Raw genomic sequence first — 19,919 nt, 5'->3', positions numbered from 1 at the left:
TTCAGAGCAACAGAATTTTAGAGTTACCTTCACATTTATTGATCTACCTCTCAGCTTTGCAATTCAAAGGCTTGGGGCCTCTGCGCTCTTGGGTTTGTTTTCTAGACATAACCAAACACACATAACCAAAAATCACAAGTCATTTCTCTAAACTTGATGGATGAATTTAGTTTTTATATATTTAAAAGGTTTTTATGTTGTGTCTTTTATACATTTTTATAATTGAATATAACATAATACATAAAACTATGCTACACTGTATATAAAGCTATAAGATAGCTTTTATGATAACAATGTATTTTTATTCTTAATTATTCTTAATGCAACCGCATTATACACAATATATAAGTGTGAAAGTGAGTTATATACACAGAATTTGAAATGGAAAACATCCTTTAAAGGTCTGGTGTGTCATTTTATGGAGGATCTATTGATAGAAATGCAATATACTATGGTAACTATGTCTTCTGTGGTGTTTAAAGTGCTTACACAATGAAGCGTTATGTTTTTATTACCTTAGAACAAGTTATTTCTATCTACAGAAATCGCAGGTCCCCTTACATGAAATTCACCATGCTGTTTCTACAGTAGCGTCAAACGGACAAACTGCTCTACAGAGCGTGTTTCATAAATACGTTACCTCCTTCAGCTAAGAAGTGAAAACGTGATAACATCTTTGTCATGTGTCAGTCACAGAAATGCTTCGAACGGGAGGGGCGGTGTGAGCCGTTGGTTGCAATATGCAACCTCTCCACTAGATGGCACTAAATTTCCTACACTCTATCATTATAAAGACTGTGACATTCCACATAGGATAAGTAAACTTTCAAAGGTTAAAAGGTAAAAAAGGCACAATGATGATCACATTTCTGTTTATAAAGATGTGCTTGGATTGGTAGCCGAGTCTGCAGAGGATGTTGCTCGTCCTCACAGCAGAACACAGCGCAAACCCTGCTGTGTCTTTGAGCTTCACAATCGCAGCTAGTATCATTTAGATTCATGGAACGTCAAGACACCTGACAAGCCCGAGACAGCACAGCCAAATAAAGACAAAATCATTGCCGCCATTTCAGACACAGTTATCGGGGACTCACTGGGACTTCAACAGTTCCAAATGAGAGTCAAAAATGTCTTGTCTATTTCAATTGAACTGACATACAATTGGCAAAAGTACAAATGTATGTGAATTTACCCACCTTTGTGAAACATGATTTACAATCTGCTTTCAAGCTTCGTAGCATTTCAGTGATTTCTTTCCGGGCCAAATAAGGCGAATTATAAAAAAACATTTATACATTTAATTTGGCAGGCGCTTTCATCCAAAGTGACTTACAGTGCATTCAAAGTAAATATTTTATTAGTACATGCATTAACCGTTGCAACATTTGCTTTTCCACTTGAAAAGGCCATAAAACCCTTCTAGAAGTAAACATTTGTTTTAATTTATTATAAGCTAGTTGTTAGACAGCATAATAAACCTCCCTTGGAAAGTTTGCGTCATGTCTTGTAAAGAATATTTTAGGCACCACATTAAAGGGATAGTTCCCTCAAAAAATGAAATATTCCCATCTTTTATTCACACTCATGTCATTCTAACCTTTTCATTACATGACCCCTCTGTGGAACACAAACAAAAATATTTTAAGAAATGTCTCATTTCAAATGTCAACATTCTCCAAAATATTCTTCTAAGTAAATCAAACAGGTTTGAAATGACACGAGGGAGAGAAAAAGTTTTTTAGGTGAACTATCCCTTTAAGTACAAAACAGTCAGATTTTTACACAAAGCGTCTGCATTCTATTCCAGACTGTTCTGCAATGTTATTGCAAATACATTTTAAAAATGTCATGCTGCACATCCCTCACCAAATAATTTGAGTGAAACTGTTTTCGTGCAGAGGACATCCCGAGGCATCCGTCCTCGCTTTTGTTCCCACCAAGGCGAATACGAGCCACATGAGAATACCGCTTCTTCAAGGACCTGCAATATTCTTTAGAAAACACCCCATGGACCATCAGGCAAAGTCAAAAGCCCTGTTACCTTCTCTAGTCATGTTCTGACAATTTTTTTTATATTTTCCCCCAAATAGTTGTGCGTATGTCCCTTTCCAACTCTTTATTTCCCTCTCTCATTTCTCATCAGCTGCTTAGAGAAAGTACACAGCCACTGGTTTTTTATTTGACAAGGCATACGAGAATTTTAATGGCCGCTAAAGTGGTTCGATTGAAGCAGAAATCATATTGCATTTGATTGCCCTGCACGACTTGAAACGCTGTCACAGGGCTGTGAATTACATTGGGCGCAGGCAGACGCGGCATGCGAGGTCAGGCCTTTCTCGACAGCAGCGGGAGTCTGCTTCTCCTGCAAGACCTGCATGAGAATTCACGATTTACGCCCGGACCGTTCCCTCGACAGACCTTCAGATTCCTCCTCAGAAGCAAAGAAACTCTCTTTATTTCCATCTGTCTGATCCCTCTCCTCGCTCTGCATTCTTTATTTATGCTTCTCCTTTTTAGGCTCCATCTGCTTCGCACGACGGACACAGTGCGGAGAGCTTCACGAGCCCGGCACCCAGGTGGTGCCAACTGTTATATGAAGGACTGCGGAGTCTGACTGGTGATCGGGGTGGCGCAAGGCATGCTGGGTGTGTGTTTAGAGTAACCCATGTGTGTCCTGCCTCAAAGGTCATGTAATGAATCACAGCGGGGTAAATGACAGTTATTAGCATTGACAGCTAAGAGCAATAATAGCAGGTCTCGTCTTTTGATTACGTCTTTGAATGATGCAGTCCATCACCGCTGTGTGCCAGCATGCCAGCGGACATCACTTAGACGTCCAGATCAATGCCTGCTGATTGTTGTTTCATAAATAATTATGTACAGAGCATCCTTATCACAAAATTTAGAGAATCACTGCGGTCTGTCATAGAGAAATTATTACAGAAGCACTATCTCGCTCGATTTTGTTTTTGCTCCGTCCTTCGTCACAGCAGAGATAGCAGGTCTCGCAACATTGCTTGATTTATCGAATCAAAACGTCCCTGAAACATGCCCGCATTAATAGCAATCAAAACATGACAATAATTGTGTCGCTCTCTTCCTCTGCAGTTAAATGAAATTGTCTTATGGACGAGGTAGATGACATATTCAACCGTGTGGAAAGGACAACGCTATACTTGGGGGGAAAAAAGGGACTGCTAAAATATTTGGTCTAGGATGGAAGACATTACGAATCAGTATTCTGGAGGCATTGCCATGGCTGGGTTTTTGAAGAGGAGCTATATCTTAAGAGCGCGGATATTTTCTGCAGTTATGACCGTCTTATTTTTACCGTCCTAAAAATTTTAATTGAAAATGGCAAGTGGAACAATGAAATAAGACTGAATATAGAAAAGTGTATCTTATTATTGAACTGCTGTAGCTTGAACTAAGAGAACTTTTGAGATTTTTCTCCGACAATAATGAAAATTGGTTTGTAATGAGAACAAACTTATCCGCGCCTCTGATTTTTATAAGGTTATTATGTAGACAGACAAAGTGTTGTCACGTAGCGACACGCTTCATTAAAAAAAACAATTTTATGGTGGCTTGATAATCTAAACATCTCGGAGCATCGGTTGATGTGAAGATAGCGGCAATACAGCTCCACTGGTAATGGATCTCTGCAGGTGAAAACCTCAAACAAACAAAGAAGCCATTCAGTTCATCATGTATCGGCTTAACTCACCGTGTTGCCTTCAGGTGGTTTATGTTCAAAATATTAACCTTCAGTCTGGGCTAAGAATACATTTTTGGTGCTTTTTGGAGAACGTGGCGCTTTGAGAACAGGATGCTAAAAAGATGGCCTTGGGGAGAGCGCAGTTTTCTGGAATCCCCACATCACCTTATAAAGACTGAGGTCACTATATAGCAAACGGTTTATATGCAGCATTGAGTCATCATTCCTTGGCGATGTGTGCTTAGCAACCATACGCAGCAAAATCGCCAGTGTAAATAAAATGTCAAATTAATCCTCACTGTGTATATATAATCCACACTTCGATATTGTGGATTATATATACACTGTGAGAGTTAATTTGACCTTTTTAACGCTGGCGATTTTGCCAAGTAGAAACCTCTCATACACGTGTTCATAGGGACTGTGAGCTTGGCAATCTGAATATTTCATTTCCAAGTATTGACTTCTTCCCAAGTGTAATAATATACCATCCACAGTCCTCTCTGCATCACTTCCACTCCCACTAGTGGAACCATTAGGAGACGCAAAGCAAGGGCATTAGATTACTCCCTGAACCCCCTCTTATTTTCTCTCTGGTGTATCACGCTGTGCTAACTGAGGGGCGAATGGATGGATTAGGTAATAGGAGTCCAAAAGAAGATAAGCATTGCCTGTTTTTCTTTGCCGACCTGACTCATGATGCCCTAGCCTCGCCCCGCAGCACTCGCTCTGACGCACTTGAAGCCGCCAGGGCACCCCAGTGAATGGATGGACGGGAAGCCGGAGGGGGAGGAATGGATGAGGAAAGTAGGGCGGTGATGATGTGTCTCGATGCCCACCAAAAGGCAGCATCTCTACCCGAATTTATCTGTATGTTTTGCCCACTGGCTGTGTGTTGTCTACACGCTGGCAGAAGGCATATGTGTTGTTGCGGACCACCAGCATAGACACCAACCAGATGTTTTTGGGCAGTAGAGTTAACTACAACACGGAAAGGCTGGAAAAAGCACAATATATCTTTTACACGTTTTGATTGTTAATATAAATCTTTTATCACATAACTCCGTATTTATTAACTACTATGCATTTCACAGATTGTTTTAAAGAAAGCAAGAATAAACATGTACATTACCTCACAATGAATCCACCAGTGCAAATCTTCATCAATTGAGCTGCAAGACCAGATTTTTTGTCACATGTATAGCCTACATTCACCTATTTGACACTATTTTATCCGAAGCTACTTGCATTCAAACTTCAGGCATACATAATGAATAAAGTGCATCCAAGCTATACATTTTTTATTAGCATGTATGGTTTCTGGGAATCAAACCCATGACCTTTGCATACATTTAGCTCCTAAATGCACCTATTTGAATAACATCAACGAGCTTAAAAATGGGACATAAGCAGATATAATTAAATTACAAGCAAGTTAATTAGAGTTCAGCACAGTGGGCTCTCGAAACCCACTCGCAATGAGACCGTTAAAGGTCGAAGCAAACCGCCGCACAGTAACCGTAGGTGGGCTGATGCTTTCTGCACGATTAACGAACAACAATTACGCATAAACCCACTGCTTTCGTAAACTACAACTTTAAGTCGCAGCGCAATTCATCATATTCCTAATTGTGTTACCTTACAACGTCGTACAACCCACCCCACCGAGATGAATGAACGCAACAAACTCACTCTCGCTGGACCAGACCATCGGACCAGCCGTGAAAAATTACGTTAACACGAAAGTAACGTGCTGAAATGTTTGGATTTGCCACGATAAGGCATGATGTGATGAAGTCGAGGAGTAACATTTTCGCGTTCAGTGGGTTGTAAGTGGGCACCTTCTCGTTTGTGTGTCTGTTCACACCCCCAGCTCAGCTCCCCTCCACAACGAGGCTGAGGGAGCGTTCAATCGCACCGTCGGTCAGTGAATAGAGGGACTACGCGCGGGGAAATGCACGCGGAGGGAGGCTGTGCTGTCAGAGAAATGCGCCTGAGATTTAGCCGCTGAATGCACACGACGCCACCGAAATGCCGGGTTGGAAGAAAAACATCCCCGCTTGTCTGCAAGCCGACGAAGAAGGAGGTATGGGAAGCTGCGGTTTAATAGTTTTGCGTGAGCGGCGTGCTCGCGTCCTGCCGCGCGAGTTGCAAGTTGTGCTACGTTGTATTTATTGTTATGAAACGCGCTTTATTTGTTACGTCGCGGTTGTTGATGTTTGGCGCGAAATGTTTGTAATGTTCGGCGCTATATTGTGTCAACTTACCCTCGCTGTTCAGCAAGTGGTCTCGGTAGAGAGCGGCAATACCGCGCCCGCCTCGAGGAATCCCGTAGTAGTAATGCACTTGTTCGGTCGGTGTCCTTCCTGAAATCGACATCTGAAGGCGTTATGTGGTCGCTTACCTTGTGTTTCCCTTCCTGGATTCCCGTTTTATGCATTCGGGTGTGTTATTGCGAATGCATTTGTAGCAATGTGTATAAATAGAGATATATGGGGTCCATAGCACTCAATGGTAAAATGTTGCTCACAGTCATGACATTTCTTTCGCTTCCACTCGGCTGGACTGATAACCATGTGCATTTCGCCGTGTGACAGTTTGCAGTTTCTATTTATAAACCGCGTTTGTTACAAACATGATTATTTATATGTTTGTCATGCAACATTGTTATTCTTTCGCTTTGCAAGTCCCCGTAGCCGCGGGGCACGAATTGCAGATTCCTGCTCCCTGTATTCATTGTTATTTAGCTTACAGCAAGGAGTGTAAATACATAGTAACGACAGGATATTTAGTGTATTTTGGTCGTTTTGCGTTTCGACTCGTAATGAAATCGTATCCATCACAGCCATGCGTGTCGGGTCTGAATGGTCAGGAGAGGAAGCCAGATGCACTTGCCCATAGCAAACACACAGAGTATACAAAACACGAGCTCACAATGAATCAGAGCAAAGGAGCTCGGAATGATCGTGTTTCAGAGAAGGTAAAACGTGGTTTGCCGGTGCAATGGGTATATTTTGACCTATTCTTTATGCAGAGATGAAGAGCTTTATTTTACAAATGGCAAATGTTGATGGAAAGTTGGCTGTTAGAATTATAAAGAAAGAGTTGGGACTCCTTTTGCAAAGGCAAGAAAATTGATCTGATGATGTAAAATGTATAATTTTGTGGAACCCATAAATGGGTCTTGTGTGAAGTATTTGAGACCATATCTTCATTATGTCCTTCCATTACAAAGAAAAATCTTACTCTGGTGTTGAGCGTGAGCGTTCGGTCATCGTCACCATGACTCATTGCTGATGAATCCGTATTTCTCATTAATCAGCAGTTTTACGGATTCGTTCCTTGTGTGTGTGACTCTCATGTATTTTTGATACTCTCTAAAAGATATGACATTTTATATAATGTAACTTATAGTGCCCTCGTAGCGTATTTCCAGAGGCTATTTCAAGTTCAACAACTAAACACACCCACGTAATGTTAAACCCGTAGTGAGGAAGCTCTGTGTCTGACGGTCCACCTTTCACCACCCCGTATTTTAGTTTTACACGTAACAGCATGCCACTTTATGTAAAGGCAAATCCTGCGTCGTGTTGGTGCCATCTTCAGCACGCAGGCCCTTGTGATCTGCTGCCCTGCTGCCTGGCAATGTGGCATGTAATTGGGTATGATGGGAACCAGCAGGGGCCGAATGAGCAGCTCATACAAAACAGGGATTTCACGGGAAGCTGTGGACGATGTTGCGTTTGCAAGACTCTTCCTCGGTGTCTTTGTATTGAATGGGCAGAGAGATCTAGGGCATGAAGGGAAAACGCCTTGTATGTCTATGAGGAGATGGTGTATTTGTGCAGTGGGGGACTGCAGTTGTTAAATAAAAAGAGTGTGTATGTTTACTCCGGAGTCTGTCTGGACGTCTATAACTGTTTTTGATGCATTTGCTAGTGCATTAGGAAAACAGCTCAGATCAGGTGACCGTTCAAATATTTAACCAAATTTCATGCCCGGATGATGGATCCAATATGCATATTCACTTGACAGAAAGTGTGAGTGTAATCTTACAGCAATCACGGGACCCAAAATAAGATGTTACATCATTTAAATCAGCTCACATTTTGCACATATACTGTAGTGTACATAGCCAAAGACATTTCTAAAGCATTATTAGCAACAATAGTAAACAACAATCTGGTTTCATCATTCCTTTATATGATCTGATAAATTCTCTTTCACACCGATTTATTTTATTAACGTGCTCTTGTGTTGTGTTTTTGTGATTTGTGTAGGCTGAAGCTTTTAACTAGCCCACCAAAGGTTCTCCAGGGCTGTCATTCGCCCATATGCCACAATAGACTCTCGCTAGCTCTTCAGCATTTGGTGCGGAAGAGACCATATGTGTCACATTAAACAGAAATGAGTCATTAATCAGGAAAGCACAAGCGCAGTAAACAATTGAGTGACGGGTTACGCCTGCATGGCATCGCAGTCATGAATGGCAAATTACCTGTAGGTGAAAAATACATTTGTGACAATCAGTTGTTGTTTTATGTGTGTTTTAAAGTTTCAGTTTATAGCCAGAAGCCAGATGATCACGTCAGCATGACATCTGCATCATTGCGCAGTCAAATGTGCTTTTCAATACTTCATTCCTCACCTTTCCTCCAGCTGGAATGAAATGGCAAAAGTGAAAGGAGGGTAATTCAGCGCCCTCATCTTCACTGCAGTCGGATGAAGGCCGGTCGACCCACCTGACATTTGATCCGCACGGATTGTTATTCCATTTATGTGGTCCAAGCAAAGGAATTTAAGAGCATGCGTATTTGAGATTATTTAGACTCTACAGTGTAGTAAACGTGATGCGTGCTATTTGTTTGTTTTTAAAGACTGACATTTTTATTTCCAGAGAAAGCTGTGTTGTACGTGTAAGCCATTCATAATTCAGAAATTACGACCACGCATATCAGAAACTATTTTGTTGTAGTATGCAGAAGTGCCAAAGCTTTTTGTAGATTGCTTTTTCTTTTTTTGGTCTTAAGCTGAAGAGGGTTCTCAAGGTTTGTCACTGTCAGCAATGTGGGGGGTAATTGCTTCTTAGGTCATGATGGAAGCATAACGTGTCCAAGTCAACTTTTTGAATGATTGCTTTTGAAACAGAAAAGAAATTGCTTTTTGTTTTTTATTTTTTCATGTTTTGTTCCAGAAACGCTGTTCAGCTCGGATGTCATTTGCGGTAGCAGCAAGTGCAAACATGTCTCAATTCACAAAGATAATATGGGGCTGTGGATCGCAAACTCCCTGTTGCTGAGGGCGAAAAGGTGTGCGAGGTTGCAACGTATAGACTTTTCCACACGTGTTCACTGGTGACTGGCACAGATATTTTATTGAAGCATACTAGACCTGCCTTTTTCCTTTAGGTCATTGCAGACATTATTCTTATTTCGTTTAGCTGTTGTCTCCATTTATTGTGATAGTGTTTAGAAATAGAATATAACTGGTAACCTTGAGAGCCTAGAATCCACAGCGCTGTGACGTGTAGCTGTGATTTGCTGAAATCCCCAGGCTGTGCATCTGACCTCTGACCTGTTCGGGTCATGCGAGTTACCAGATTAAGACAGCGCTAACGTTGTTCCCGTGGGCATTATATTACAGTTTCAAGGTCAATTTGTATGTGAGCGTTTTGTCTGTGTGCTTATAGGACATCCAACAGACTTTGACGTTCATGCACTTGGATTCCAAAAGAGCATCTATTCGTCAACTCTTCGATGACCACATTTAATGCATTAACTCGCCGTCCTTCCGCCAAGGTACTTTACAAAAGTCGACTTCGTGAGGGATATGCAAAGGCACAATCAGCCGATACTAATTGGACACAACCTCGCCTTCCAGATGTTGAATCAATAGATGGAGATTAATGATGTGGTGCGTCAGCATGCAACATGGAACGAAAAGATTCTAGCTACAGGAAAGCTACAGAAAAGGGCTGCAGTGTATAGATCAACAGGCTTAATTTGGTTACCATTTAAAGTTTCCCTATTTCTTCCTAATTATGGGCAGTAACTGTGACAGAGATCATTGGTGAGAACTTCAGGTGAGATCATGACTGGGTTTTCTGTTGTGTATCAAGAGGTGCGGCATCTGGTGTTGAGTTTATGAATTGCATCCAATGGCTCACTCTCCCATCCCTTATCAAGCACTACGATGGCTGACGCAGGGGTCAATACTAAGATGTCATTAAGTTTTTGCTTCTTTGATGAAGGAGACAACGTATTTACAAGACGTGTTCTTTAGAGCAGTTTGTCCGCTTAGGGCTACTGTAGAAACAACATGGCGAATTCCATGAAAGGCGACCCGTGGTGTATGTAGATAAAAAAGATCCTCCTTAATTTCACACCTTGCACCTTTGAAAGTCAACAACAACTAAAAATGCTCCTTTTTTTTTACTTAAACACAAATTGTAGGCTTATTGTGAATATTAAAAAAGTTTTTTTGTGTGATTGGTCAAAATCAAAAAAGACTTGCTTTGCTCTGAAATAGTATTTCATTTTTGCAGACATCATTAAGCTCATTTAAGCCCATCGCCTCTAACACCTGTTTTATAGAACCACATCTTTATCAATGCGTATTGACATTGCGTTGTTCTGTAGAGTAAAACAGGCTTTGTTTTAAGCAAAGTTCATGTCAGATTGCTGCCATGCAGTCTATGTGTAGCAATACATACATTAAGTCATGTTTCTAGCAGTAATGTGCGAGTGTATTTTATTAAACTTCATGTATTTTTAGAGGGATATTGGGAAAGTCACTCTTGATTGTGTGATTTACATCAGTCCTGCCGTATGAGGATATTATTTTGATGACCTTTGATTTGATTAGTATGAAATGTTGTCGCGCACTTTGTCAGTATTAGGTAACATTTGATTTGATTTCTCAGTTCAGGTGAGATAATGAGTTGTGCCCTATGCTGTGATTGTGAGCATGCAGAATGATCGAGGGCTGGATGCGGCAATCAGGTGATGCGCCCCAGGGAAACCTATTTATCTCAATATCAAGTCATTAAGGGAGGAAGAAGCAAGGTGACTGTCTGATTGTTGTCTTATGAAACAAGATCTCAACACTGAGTCATTGAGTCTTGAGTGTGTGAAGTATGTTAAAATGAGGCATGAATATGGTTCACCCGTCAAAAGAAAATTAAGATGAGAAACTCTTTTTTTATAATCACTTGCGTGTACCATCTATGCTTTCCAATTAAATCTAAGCTACTTAATTTTTTTATGGTTTTCCAAACACAGGTCATATTTGAAACAACAGACTTCTTAGGCAAGTCGAGCAAGATTCTGGAAGTGCCACATTGTTTAAAGATGATAAATGTTTGTTAAGGGTTTTGACACAACCTTCATGTAACCTTCTCCATAGCATTGTGAAAAACTCAGACCCGGTGTGTAAGAAGGTGTGCTGACACACAAAGGTAATCTCTCTTTCACTTTCTCCGTCTGCTGTTACTTCACTTAATGTCAGTACAGCAAGTAGAAGCTCTTTTGAACTGCCACGATTGTCAGTTCAAACCGGCTATCGATTTTTTACTGGACCTTTGAAATGGGTGCGCTTTTTCTTGGTGTCCATCTGCGCTGCTTGTGTGTACGAGGCGCTGAGAAGAACAGTAATTTCACGCCTTGTCGTGTCTCGCCACATAGTCCAAATTGGGCCGTGGATCAATCAGTGTATTGAAATGAAATGTGATATCAAATCGGCACGATTTTTCCCAAATCTGGAAGATTTGCATACATGTTTCTGCGAAGCGTATTTGTTAATTAGTTTTTATCTGAGCGGAAAATCAAACGCGGCTTCTGTTTAACCCCCAGATAGCGTCGTATGTGCCAATATGGTGAAATCTCGGTGGGAGTCACACTTTAATATTGTGTATTTGCATGCCTCAGAGGAACTTGAATTGTACTTATGAAGTCAAGCTCCCACGAGCCAATTAAGACGGAAGAGAAAACTCACGCCTGCTCAAGGACTAGTGTTCCTCACTGTCGTTATCCAAGCGTTCTGCATCAAAGCTTTGGAAAACGGCTTGTCAATCATTTGTCAACGATATATTATTTTTCAATTTGTTTTTAACACGGCAGCTCTCAAGACAATAGAAACCCCAAGGCGAACGAAGGCCAGACAGGTTGCTCACATCATACACCGCCGTCTCACTGTGTAGTTCATACGAAGCAGCACTGTTATTTTCTCCGCCTGTGGCGACCTCAACCATGGAATGACATTGTATTGAATATGATAAAATTACATCCTGTGCATTCCGAGGTTATCAAACGGTGATGATTCAGAGGCACAGGCAGATCCTTGCGTGGGTACTCTTAATTACAGGTTGAGATCGGCCGTTGTTATCTGTATTGTCGTCAAATCTGAATGATATCCTCCAAATGGATGAGGCTTTCATTTCTGACACAATACAGAAGTGCCATCACGGGAACTAGAGGCTCTTTAAACAGTTGAAGGAGAGTGTGACAAAATAAAGGGTAATTTTGAGTTCTCCAGCCTGTGACTCATGTTCGCACATGCCTAGGGAAATGAATAAATAGGACCCTCTTCTGGAGAGCATTATTGTTAGTCGTAGTTGTTCAACCAAATGTCGGATACTTTCTCATTTCATGTATGGCGGAGCACATCCCAATTAACTTGTAGTATTTTTGTCTAGATACTTGGTTTTGATTTTATTGGTCGTCTTACTGGGTTTGTACTGCATTCAAAGGTCAATTTAGTGGTGCAGCTTTATTATGGGTGTTTGGGGGAAAATCAGGGTTGGGTACATGCCCCAAATATTAGGGAAAGCCTTTATTAAATGGAAATGTGATTCAAATTGTTTTTTACTGGGCTGTGATGGTTTTAGGGTTTGGGGATTTATTTGGGGGACACCTAAAACTATTTTCGTTTAGGGGTTGGTTCACCTAAAAATGAAATTTCTGTCATCATTTACTCACCATCTTGTCATTTCAAACCTGAATGGGCTTTCTTCTGCAGAACACTAAAGAAGATATTTTGAAGCATGTTGGTAACCGAACAATGGCAATACTCATTGACTTGCATTGGTTTTGTGTGTTCACAATAAATGTGAATGAGTCCTGTCATTCTTTGGTTACCATTATTCTTCAAAATATCTTCTTTTTTGTTCTGCAGAAGACTAAGTAATACAGGTTTGAAATGACAGGATGAGTAAATAATGACAGATTTTTGTTTTTTGGAGAACTATCCATTTAAGCTGTTTTTCTCATAAGTCGTCAACATATTACACGTCTTATTTGGTTTCCCTGCCAAAAAATGCTTATTTGTCCCAGGATATATATTCTTGGCTGCTTTTTTGGGCATGAAGCTCCTCTATGGATTACATTCCCTCTAAAGTGAAGCAGATAAAGCTGTCATGTTCTGCTAAGCCATACTACATATTGACACATCCATTAACTCGCGGGGAAGGAAATTGCTGGGGAAAAGTGGAAATAAGTGCCTGAAGGGCTCAACAAGCCTTGAGAAAAATAGGTTTTTTGAAGACAACCTACCAAAAAAGCACATTTGCACACCAATGGGAGTCTGTGCCAGTTACGCTCACTACTGCAGCTCTGATCTGCATTGGAGTTTTGCTTTTAATGCTTGTAAAACCATCTTATTTGGCAGGAATTCCCTTTTATTTCAGCCGCTTTTATTTTGGCTTTTCACCGGCATCTTTTTCTCCAAAACGTGACTCAGCACCTAGACGAACAGAGGCAGTTGTCTACCGAAGCAGGGCGGGATGGTAACACGAGGGGACAGCTTGTGACCCGCAGGTTGCAGCTGTCTTTTGAAGAGAACAAATGTAGATCAGACTGAAGCATAGAAAGCAAGGCTGACCGGTTTGTACATTTTCATTCACGGACGGTTTAAATGTTGTTTGTTTTATGTGTACTTTCAGGTTACATGCCAATTTAATGGCTTCCTCTACGTTGTGTGTATATTTGTGTCTTTCTCGCAGGCCTTTGCATAAATCCAGTATGTTTTTAACAAAATCACTTTCATTTCATAAGCACACACCTTGCATGCAAATGCACCCAAATTGCATTGCGCTTAAACTAGCCCTGTGGCTATTGAATTGCCTAGTTTTTCAAACACGTCCAAGTTCAAGTGCTGTGTAATTTATCATCATTGCATCCACAGAACAACGTGGGTGCGTAAGAAAACTAATATGCCCTCGTGGCCCATGGTAAAACACACATCGGGCGGTTTGGCAAACAACATAATTATGATGGCTTTTGATTGGTGGTCATAACCTTCAGGTCAACCCGGTGATGATTCTATATCACAGTGTCAGGTTTGGGTCAGTCAGCGTAGATTCCCCACAGGGGCCTCTCTTTCCACTTTCGTCTTCCTCTCTTACACAAACCACACTTGCTGAATGAGGATCCGTTTGAAATTTATTGTAATGGATGCTTATTAGGCTCAGAGCAGTGTAGCTTGAGCGCGGGCCGGACCCTATACTGGATATATAAGCGCGGATGCCAGGAGATGCTGTCAGCAAGGCATGTGTGAGATGCAGAGACTTATGAAGTTTGCTTGCCTGCCAAGACCAGACTGCTCAATATTGATCGCCAGATATTGCAGACATCATCTTGATGCTGGGTTTACAACGGCTGAACGTGGCTCTCCTTCCTTTCTAACAGCATTGCTTTTGTTAGAAGCCAAGTTTTTTTGGGCTAGTTTGGAATGAATGGCTTTCCATAAATGCATTGGAATTAGTTATTTAAAATATCAACCAATGGCTTGAGTTTGGGGCGGGGCTACTTGTTTACATTACATTTGCAATCGTATTTGCCAGTGAAAACAAATACATCCCCCAATTTTAACAAAAGTTTTTATGGTGGGTATCTTTGTTCGCATTAACCGACTACACCTGTTGTCATTTGTCAATATCTAAATGCACATACAGGGCAGAGGGTTTGCATAGTACACATAGTATAGCTGCATGTCATGCACACAAAAGCACTAATGGAAACATGCACTGATGTCGTGTCTCTCAGGTGATGACTCAATGTTTGCATGACTAGCTTGCAACTGCGATGGTCCACTGAGATCGCAGGACCTGCATGCATTAGCCGTGTTAATTCCACCTCTCTGCGGTGAGATTACCCGTTGTGTGGATGCTAGCCATTTCTTTTGCATGACATTAGCAGTACACATGGACACAGGGCATTAACATTTAGAATTGGCTTAGTAACTGGTAGTCTTTGGCAGAAACCGCAACTGCGCTTTGATTGCTAATTAAATACTTGCATTAAAGCCAAACCCCACTGGGCTTTTGAGCCTTTCGACACTACAGTAGAACCCTTACGTGCAAGGTTATATTTCCTAACGTGGTTCTGCATGGGGCTGGGTGGTACAACTGCATATATTTTGTAAAATGATAGCATTTATACTACAAATAAATATAAACTTATATGTATACTTGTATGCAATTTGGTATATTATGTAAACTCTATATCGGTGTGCGATATCATGAATGTCTAAATAGATGCAAAGAGATGCACATTTACATACAGTATTAGTGATGCACCGTTACTAAATTTCTCCATCGATATCGATTGCGGATTATTCAGAGTGATACTGTATCATCCAAAACCGAAACCAATTTAGAACTTTCTGAATGTTATTATTTAATTATTGATATTTAACATCGGTGATGTTTCTTAATATTTTCTATATGCAGAGCACACATTTATTGTATTTCTCTGTCTAGCTTTGAACGACAGGATATATCGACCCTGATCATCGGCTGTGTTTAAACTAGCCAATGGTGTGAAAATTGCTTTTATCGACCGATACCGATTATTGGCCGATATATCGGTGCGTGATCATCTATATACTGAATAGAATGCAACTGATATGCATGTATTGAGACTGCTGCATGCATATTTCAGCTTAAGTTGGCTTTAGACATGACTCATCCTGTCATATTTGTAACTTATTACTGTTTTGATTATTAGTCAGTTCTGTTATGCAGCCTAATGTAAAGCAGCACTTTGCTTAGATGCCTGACACATCATTCGTCTTTTTTTTAATCTTACCTTTTGGACTACACCCATCCTGTTTCAAAAAAGAGAAAATAATCAAATAAAATGAAGTGCTTTAAACAATTAACATTACATTAAATGTCTTTGGAATATGCTGTTCTGGAGCATCCTACATTGCATGGCTTTCAGTGTAACAGTTGATGCTTTCCTTTGATGTTGTCCGCACCATGTCCTAGTTTACCTATTGGAACACAAAAGTTGAAATAACAGAATTTACAGTACTTCTGAACTATCGAAAATGCAGTTCATAAAATATGTTATACATTTTAAAGCAACAATAGCAAGGATAAATACCGGTATATCCCATAGCATAGTTCTGTGGGAAATACCCATCACAGCTCACTAGCCTTAAGCGCTATCGAACAAAGTAGCCTCTGCTTCATCTGCACACTGCAGTGTCAGCTGACCTCTCACCGCTGGGCTCTTTCACCCCCTCCCTTCTTCTCTACTCTGGCTTGCAAACCTCTAAAATATGCTGATGTCAGGATTTAGCGCATACCTTCCACCAGATTACAGGGACTCAACGCAATGTCCCGCGCATCTCTATAAAGCGTGTACATAGCTCACATACCTCCGTGCATATAATGATAGTGTTGCCTCATCATATGCCCATGCACATGCTTGCACACAACGGCATGCGTGAATACATCCATATTTAATCAAGGCACTCACCGCATGCATTCTCTTACGCCACATTTACGTCGCACCATGCCTTTACTGCAAATGACAAATTCGCTGGCAAAAGACTGTTTGCGGTGGCTTATTTATTGCCTAGGGAGAATGAGCAATGCCTGACAGGTGACGAGAGATTGCGGGAACCACAATTCTGTGTTTCTAATTATTCATAAGGAGAAGAAATGCTGACAGATGCCTTACTTTCCCCCTGCAGGTTGACAAACACTTAAGCATGCAAAAGGACCTTGTAAAGACGTCTAATGGAAATAAAGTGCCTGTTTTAATCATAGATGCAGCTTGTGTCATCCTCATTTTTAAAGCAGCTTGATGCATCACCCATAGCTTTATTTTTACACCCTATATATGTGTTAATATAGAAGTCTCCTGGAATGTTATGTCTGTCAAATAGTTGAGTCGGAAGGCAAATCATTACCTATTGTTCCCAAGGCATGGGTTGATAGTGAATAATTCATGGTTTTAATGATCAGATCTCATAGTTGATGGATGCTTTGCATCCTGAGTCTCTGAGCATTATTTACACCTCACGTATGATGGCTTCAGGAGGAATTAGTATTGATAGGACACCTTCCCAAGGAGAAGTCCACTGTTAGGTGCATATGCAAGAATATAAGTTTAAGAAATTGCTAGCTTTTTTAAAAGTTATTCACAGAGACTTTGGATATTTGTTAAGTTTTGTTTGTATCAGAAAAAGCGATAAAAACACAAATACAAAGGTAAAAACACATTATTATTAATTGCCCTCCGGTATGGGCAAATGAGCTCACCGTGTTGAACTTGCACTCTTGTCTCATGAAGGTAAATTATACGGCTCAGTCCGGTTAATCTCCATAACTAACATTTATGGTTGGCCTAAGTGGGAACAGAAACCGCCATCTGTAGTGTACTAAACAAGCACTCACATTCCAATAAGGTGACTCACGATTGGTGGATTACAGTATGTCATTCATTAGCCATATGTATAGCTAATGCATATTGGCTGCAAATGCTTGGCTCAGTATAAAAGCCAAGGATAAGTTTTGAATGTTTTTTTCATTTAATAAATCCTCTTTAATTGGCCATTTCATGCCTTGCTTTTTGAACGTGCAAGCACACAGTCGATACAACTTGTTGGATAAGGCTGCACAAGCTAAAATGAGAAAGTCACCTAATAATACATAAATACTAAAATAATCTTTCTTTTAAGTCTGGTCAATGTGAGTGTACTAAGAAATCTCAACCCCTGATGCAAATTTCTGATAATACCATAGTACCTGCCTTAAAATTATTGATTGAAGTGTACTTACTGTAACACCTCTGGTTTTAGGATTTGACATGTAATGGACATTCATTTAATTTTATTGATCGGACATGCAAATTTGTTCAGTATTATTACAAAATGGTCAGACTTACTCTTTAAAATGTTCAAACGAGAATTTTTAGATTATTGTGTGAGCACTTAATTCATGTAAGATGTAGTAACTATGACACGAATATCGCATGGCAATGATTAAACTTGAAAATATTGCATAATAGAGTTGCACATTGTAGTTTTCTACACTGTAAACCCAAATGTTCAAAATAATCAAACAGATTAAGTAATGTAAACTTAATTTTATAAAAAAGTACTACTTACTTAAATATTTTAGATCCCTGAAACACCTTTTTAATTTTGAGTGAAGTATAATTATTATTTTTGATTAACTTGAAGTTTTGACCAGCTCAAAAAAATTTATTTAGTCATTGTTCAATTTACTTAATTTGAACACGTTAATTCAACACAATTGGTTAAGAAAGATTTCCAATTCCCAGCATGCTTCGCGTCAGACTGCATTAGGAGAGTAAAGATTTGGTAAGAACTTTAACTTAACAGTAATTAAAATTTGAAAATTCTGCTTACTTAAACCAAAAATATTTGAGTATTGCCAATTTATCCGGGTTTATAGTTTGAGCTGTATCATTTTAGCATTTCTCTACAAAACTGCATCACAGTTCTTGTGATCTTAAATAGAAAAATCTAAATCGTTTATGAAGTCAGAGATATTCATTCACTCTTCATTCAACACTGTTATTTTACATAGGAGTCGCCTAGTCTTTGTAGATAATTTTGTTAAATCCCCAGCTTGTCGCAAGTGTACCTTTGAGCTGTATTACGTATTGTAGGCCAAGACCTTGTGTGTAGCCCTTATAGAAATTTCTGGTGACTGTTTCTGTTTTTATCTTGTATATTTATAAAAGTAATTTAATGGGTTGTTCCGAAAAGTGTTTGTGATTCCCCCTTATTTCAAAGGTTAAATGTGCCTGAGGGGAATATGGTGTGAGGATTACTTACATTTCTGCTTCATACCCTGCTTTGAAGCTTATGAAGCTAACAAGAAGAGTCAGAATGCCTGTAGGGCCTTCCGAAAATATATTTCTCTACACCCACGTGCTCCTCATCCATTGTTTCCTTTTTTCTTTAACACTCTTTCCCTGTTGGTCAAGCCCTTTTCTCTTAATGCCCACTCCCCATTTTTATTTGAAAACCAATGACACTAGCTAATTTTTGATATGATATTATTTTATATTATCGATAATAAATGCTGATTTTATGCTTTCCATAACGTCACTGCCGGACTAAAAACTTGTATCTCCTAAATTGCCACAGGAAATAAAAAACTGCATTTTTTTTTAATAATTAGCTTAACACTTTGTTGACAAAGTTGAAAAGCTTTTTAAAATCCCTTTTATTGGATAACGATTTGCAAAACACACAGACAAAGGAGGTGTCACGAAGGAGGCTTCTGTGGATCACTAACTTTAATATACAAACTCAGTTTGCTTTGTTGTTACAAACAGCTCTTGATGTCTGTTTGGATGTTTATTTCATCCATTACGATATTTATTTGTTGTGAGGAGTCAAAGACAGACTTCTCCATAGTCCAAGGTTATTTAAGTTTGCTAAAATTAAAACTTTGAATGCTTTCCTGTTCATTGAAATCAAATAAAATATTGGATAAACTTAACTCAAAGAAAATTTGAAATGTTGCCTCAAAAATAAGTTTGAAGCATTAAAATTATAATAATAAACTACAATGAAATATATAACTAAAATGAAAATGTATTAATCTTATATAGCAACATTAAAAATAAACAAATACATTATAAATGACAAATGCTATACCTCAGTTGCTAACACCTTAACAAAAACGATCACGAAAACTACAATTCTAAAATTAAAGCTAATTTGAAATATTAATAAAGTTAAATAAAACTAACATCAAAACTATAATAACTATAATAAAATAATAATTGTGTATGTGCTCCATACAAATTTTCCCCCATCTCAATAATTCTTTCCACATTATTTGTTTTGTTGTTTGCATTCATACTTCTATGCGCTGTGCAGAAAGTTGGGTTCTCTTCTGGGTGTTTACTTTTTTAGTGCTGTTGGCTGTGCT

The 19,919-nt window shown here is 39.6% G+C and overlaps 1 protein-coding gene across 7 annotated transcripts in view; it reads left to right on the top strand.

The window, feature by feature from the left end:
• The first annotated feature begins 5,065 nt into the window (after nt 1-5,065).
• grip1 (glutamate receptor interacting protein 1) overlaps nt 5,066-19,919 on the top strand; it is a 196,717-nt gene continuing 181,863 nt past the window's right edge. For all 7 annotated transcript variants that reach the window (XM_056748038.1, XM_056748036.1, XM_056748035.1 and 4 more), the window contains exon 1: nt 5,066-5,804. In XM_056748038.1, the coding sequence (XP_056604016.1) occupies nt 5,750-5,804 (55 nt within the window). In that variant the 5' untranslated portion in view covers nt 5,066-5,749. The remainder of the gene's footprint in view (nt 5,805-19,919) is intronic.

The sequence above is a fragment of the Triplophysa dalaica genome, chromosome 5 (assembly GCF_015846415.1).
Source record: "Triplophysa dalaica isolate WHDGS20190420 chromosome 5, ASM1584641v1, whole genome shotgun sequence".
NCBI classification, from domain to species: Eukaryota; Metazoa; Chordata; class Actinopteri; order Cypriniformes; family Nemacheilidae; genus Triplophysa; species Triplophysa dalaica.
The sequence above is the reverse complement of the archived record's forward strand: the minus strand, read 5'-3'. Positions and strand labels throughout refer to the sequence as shown.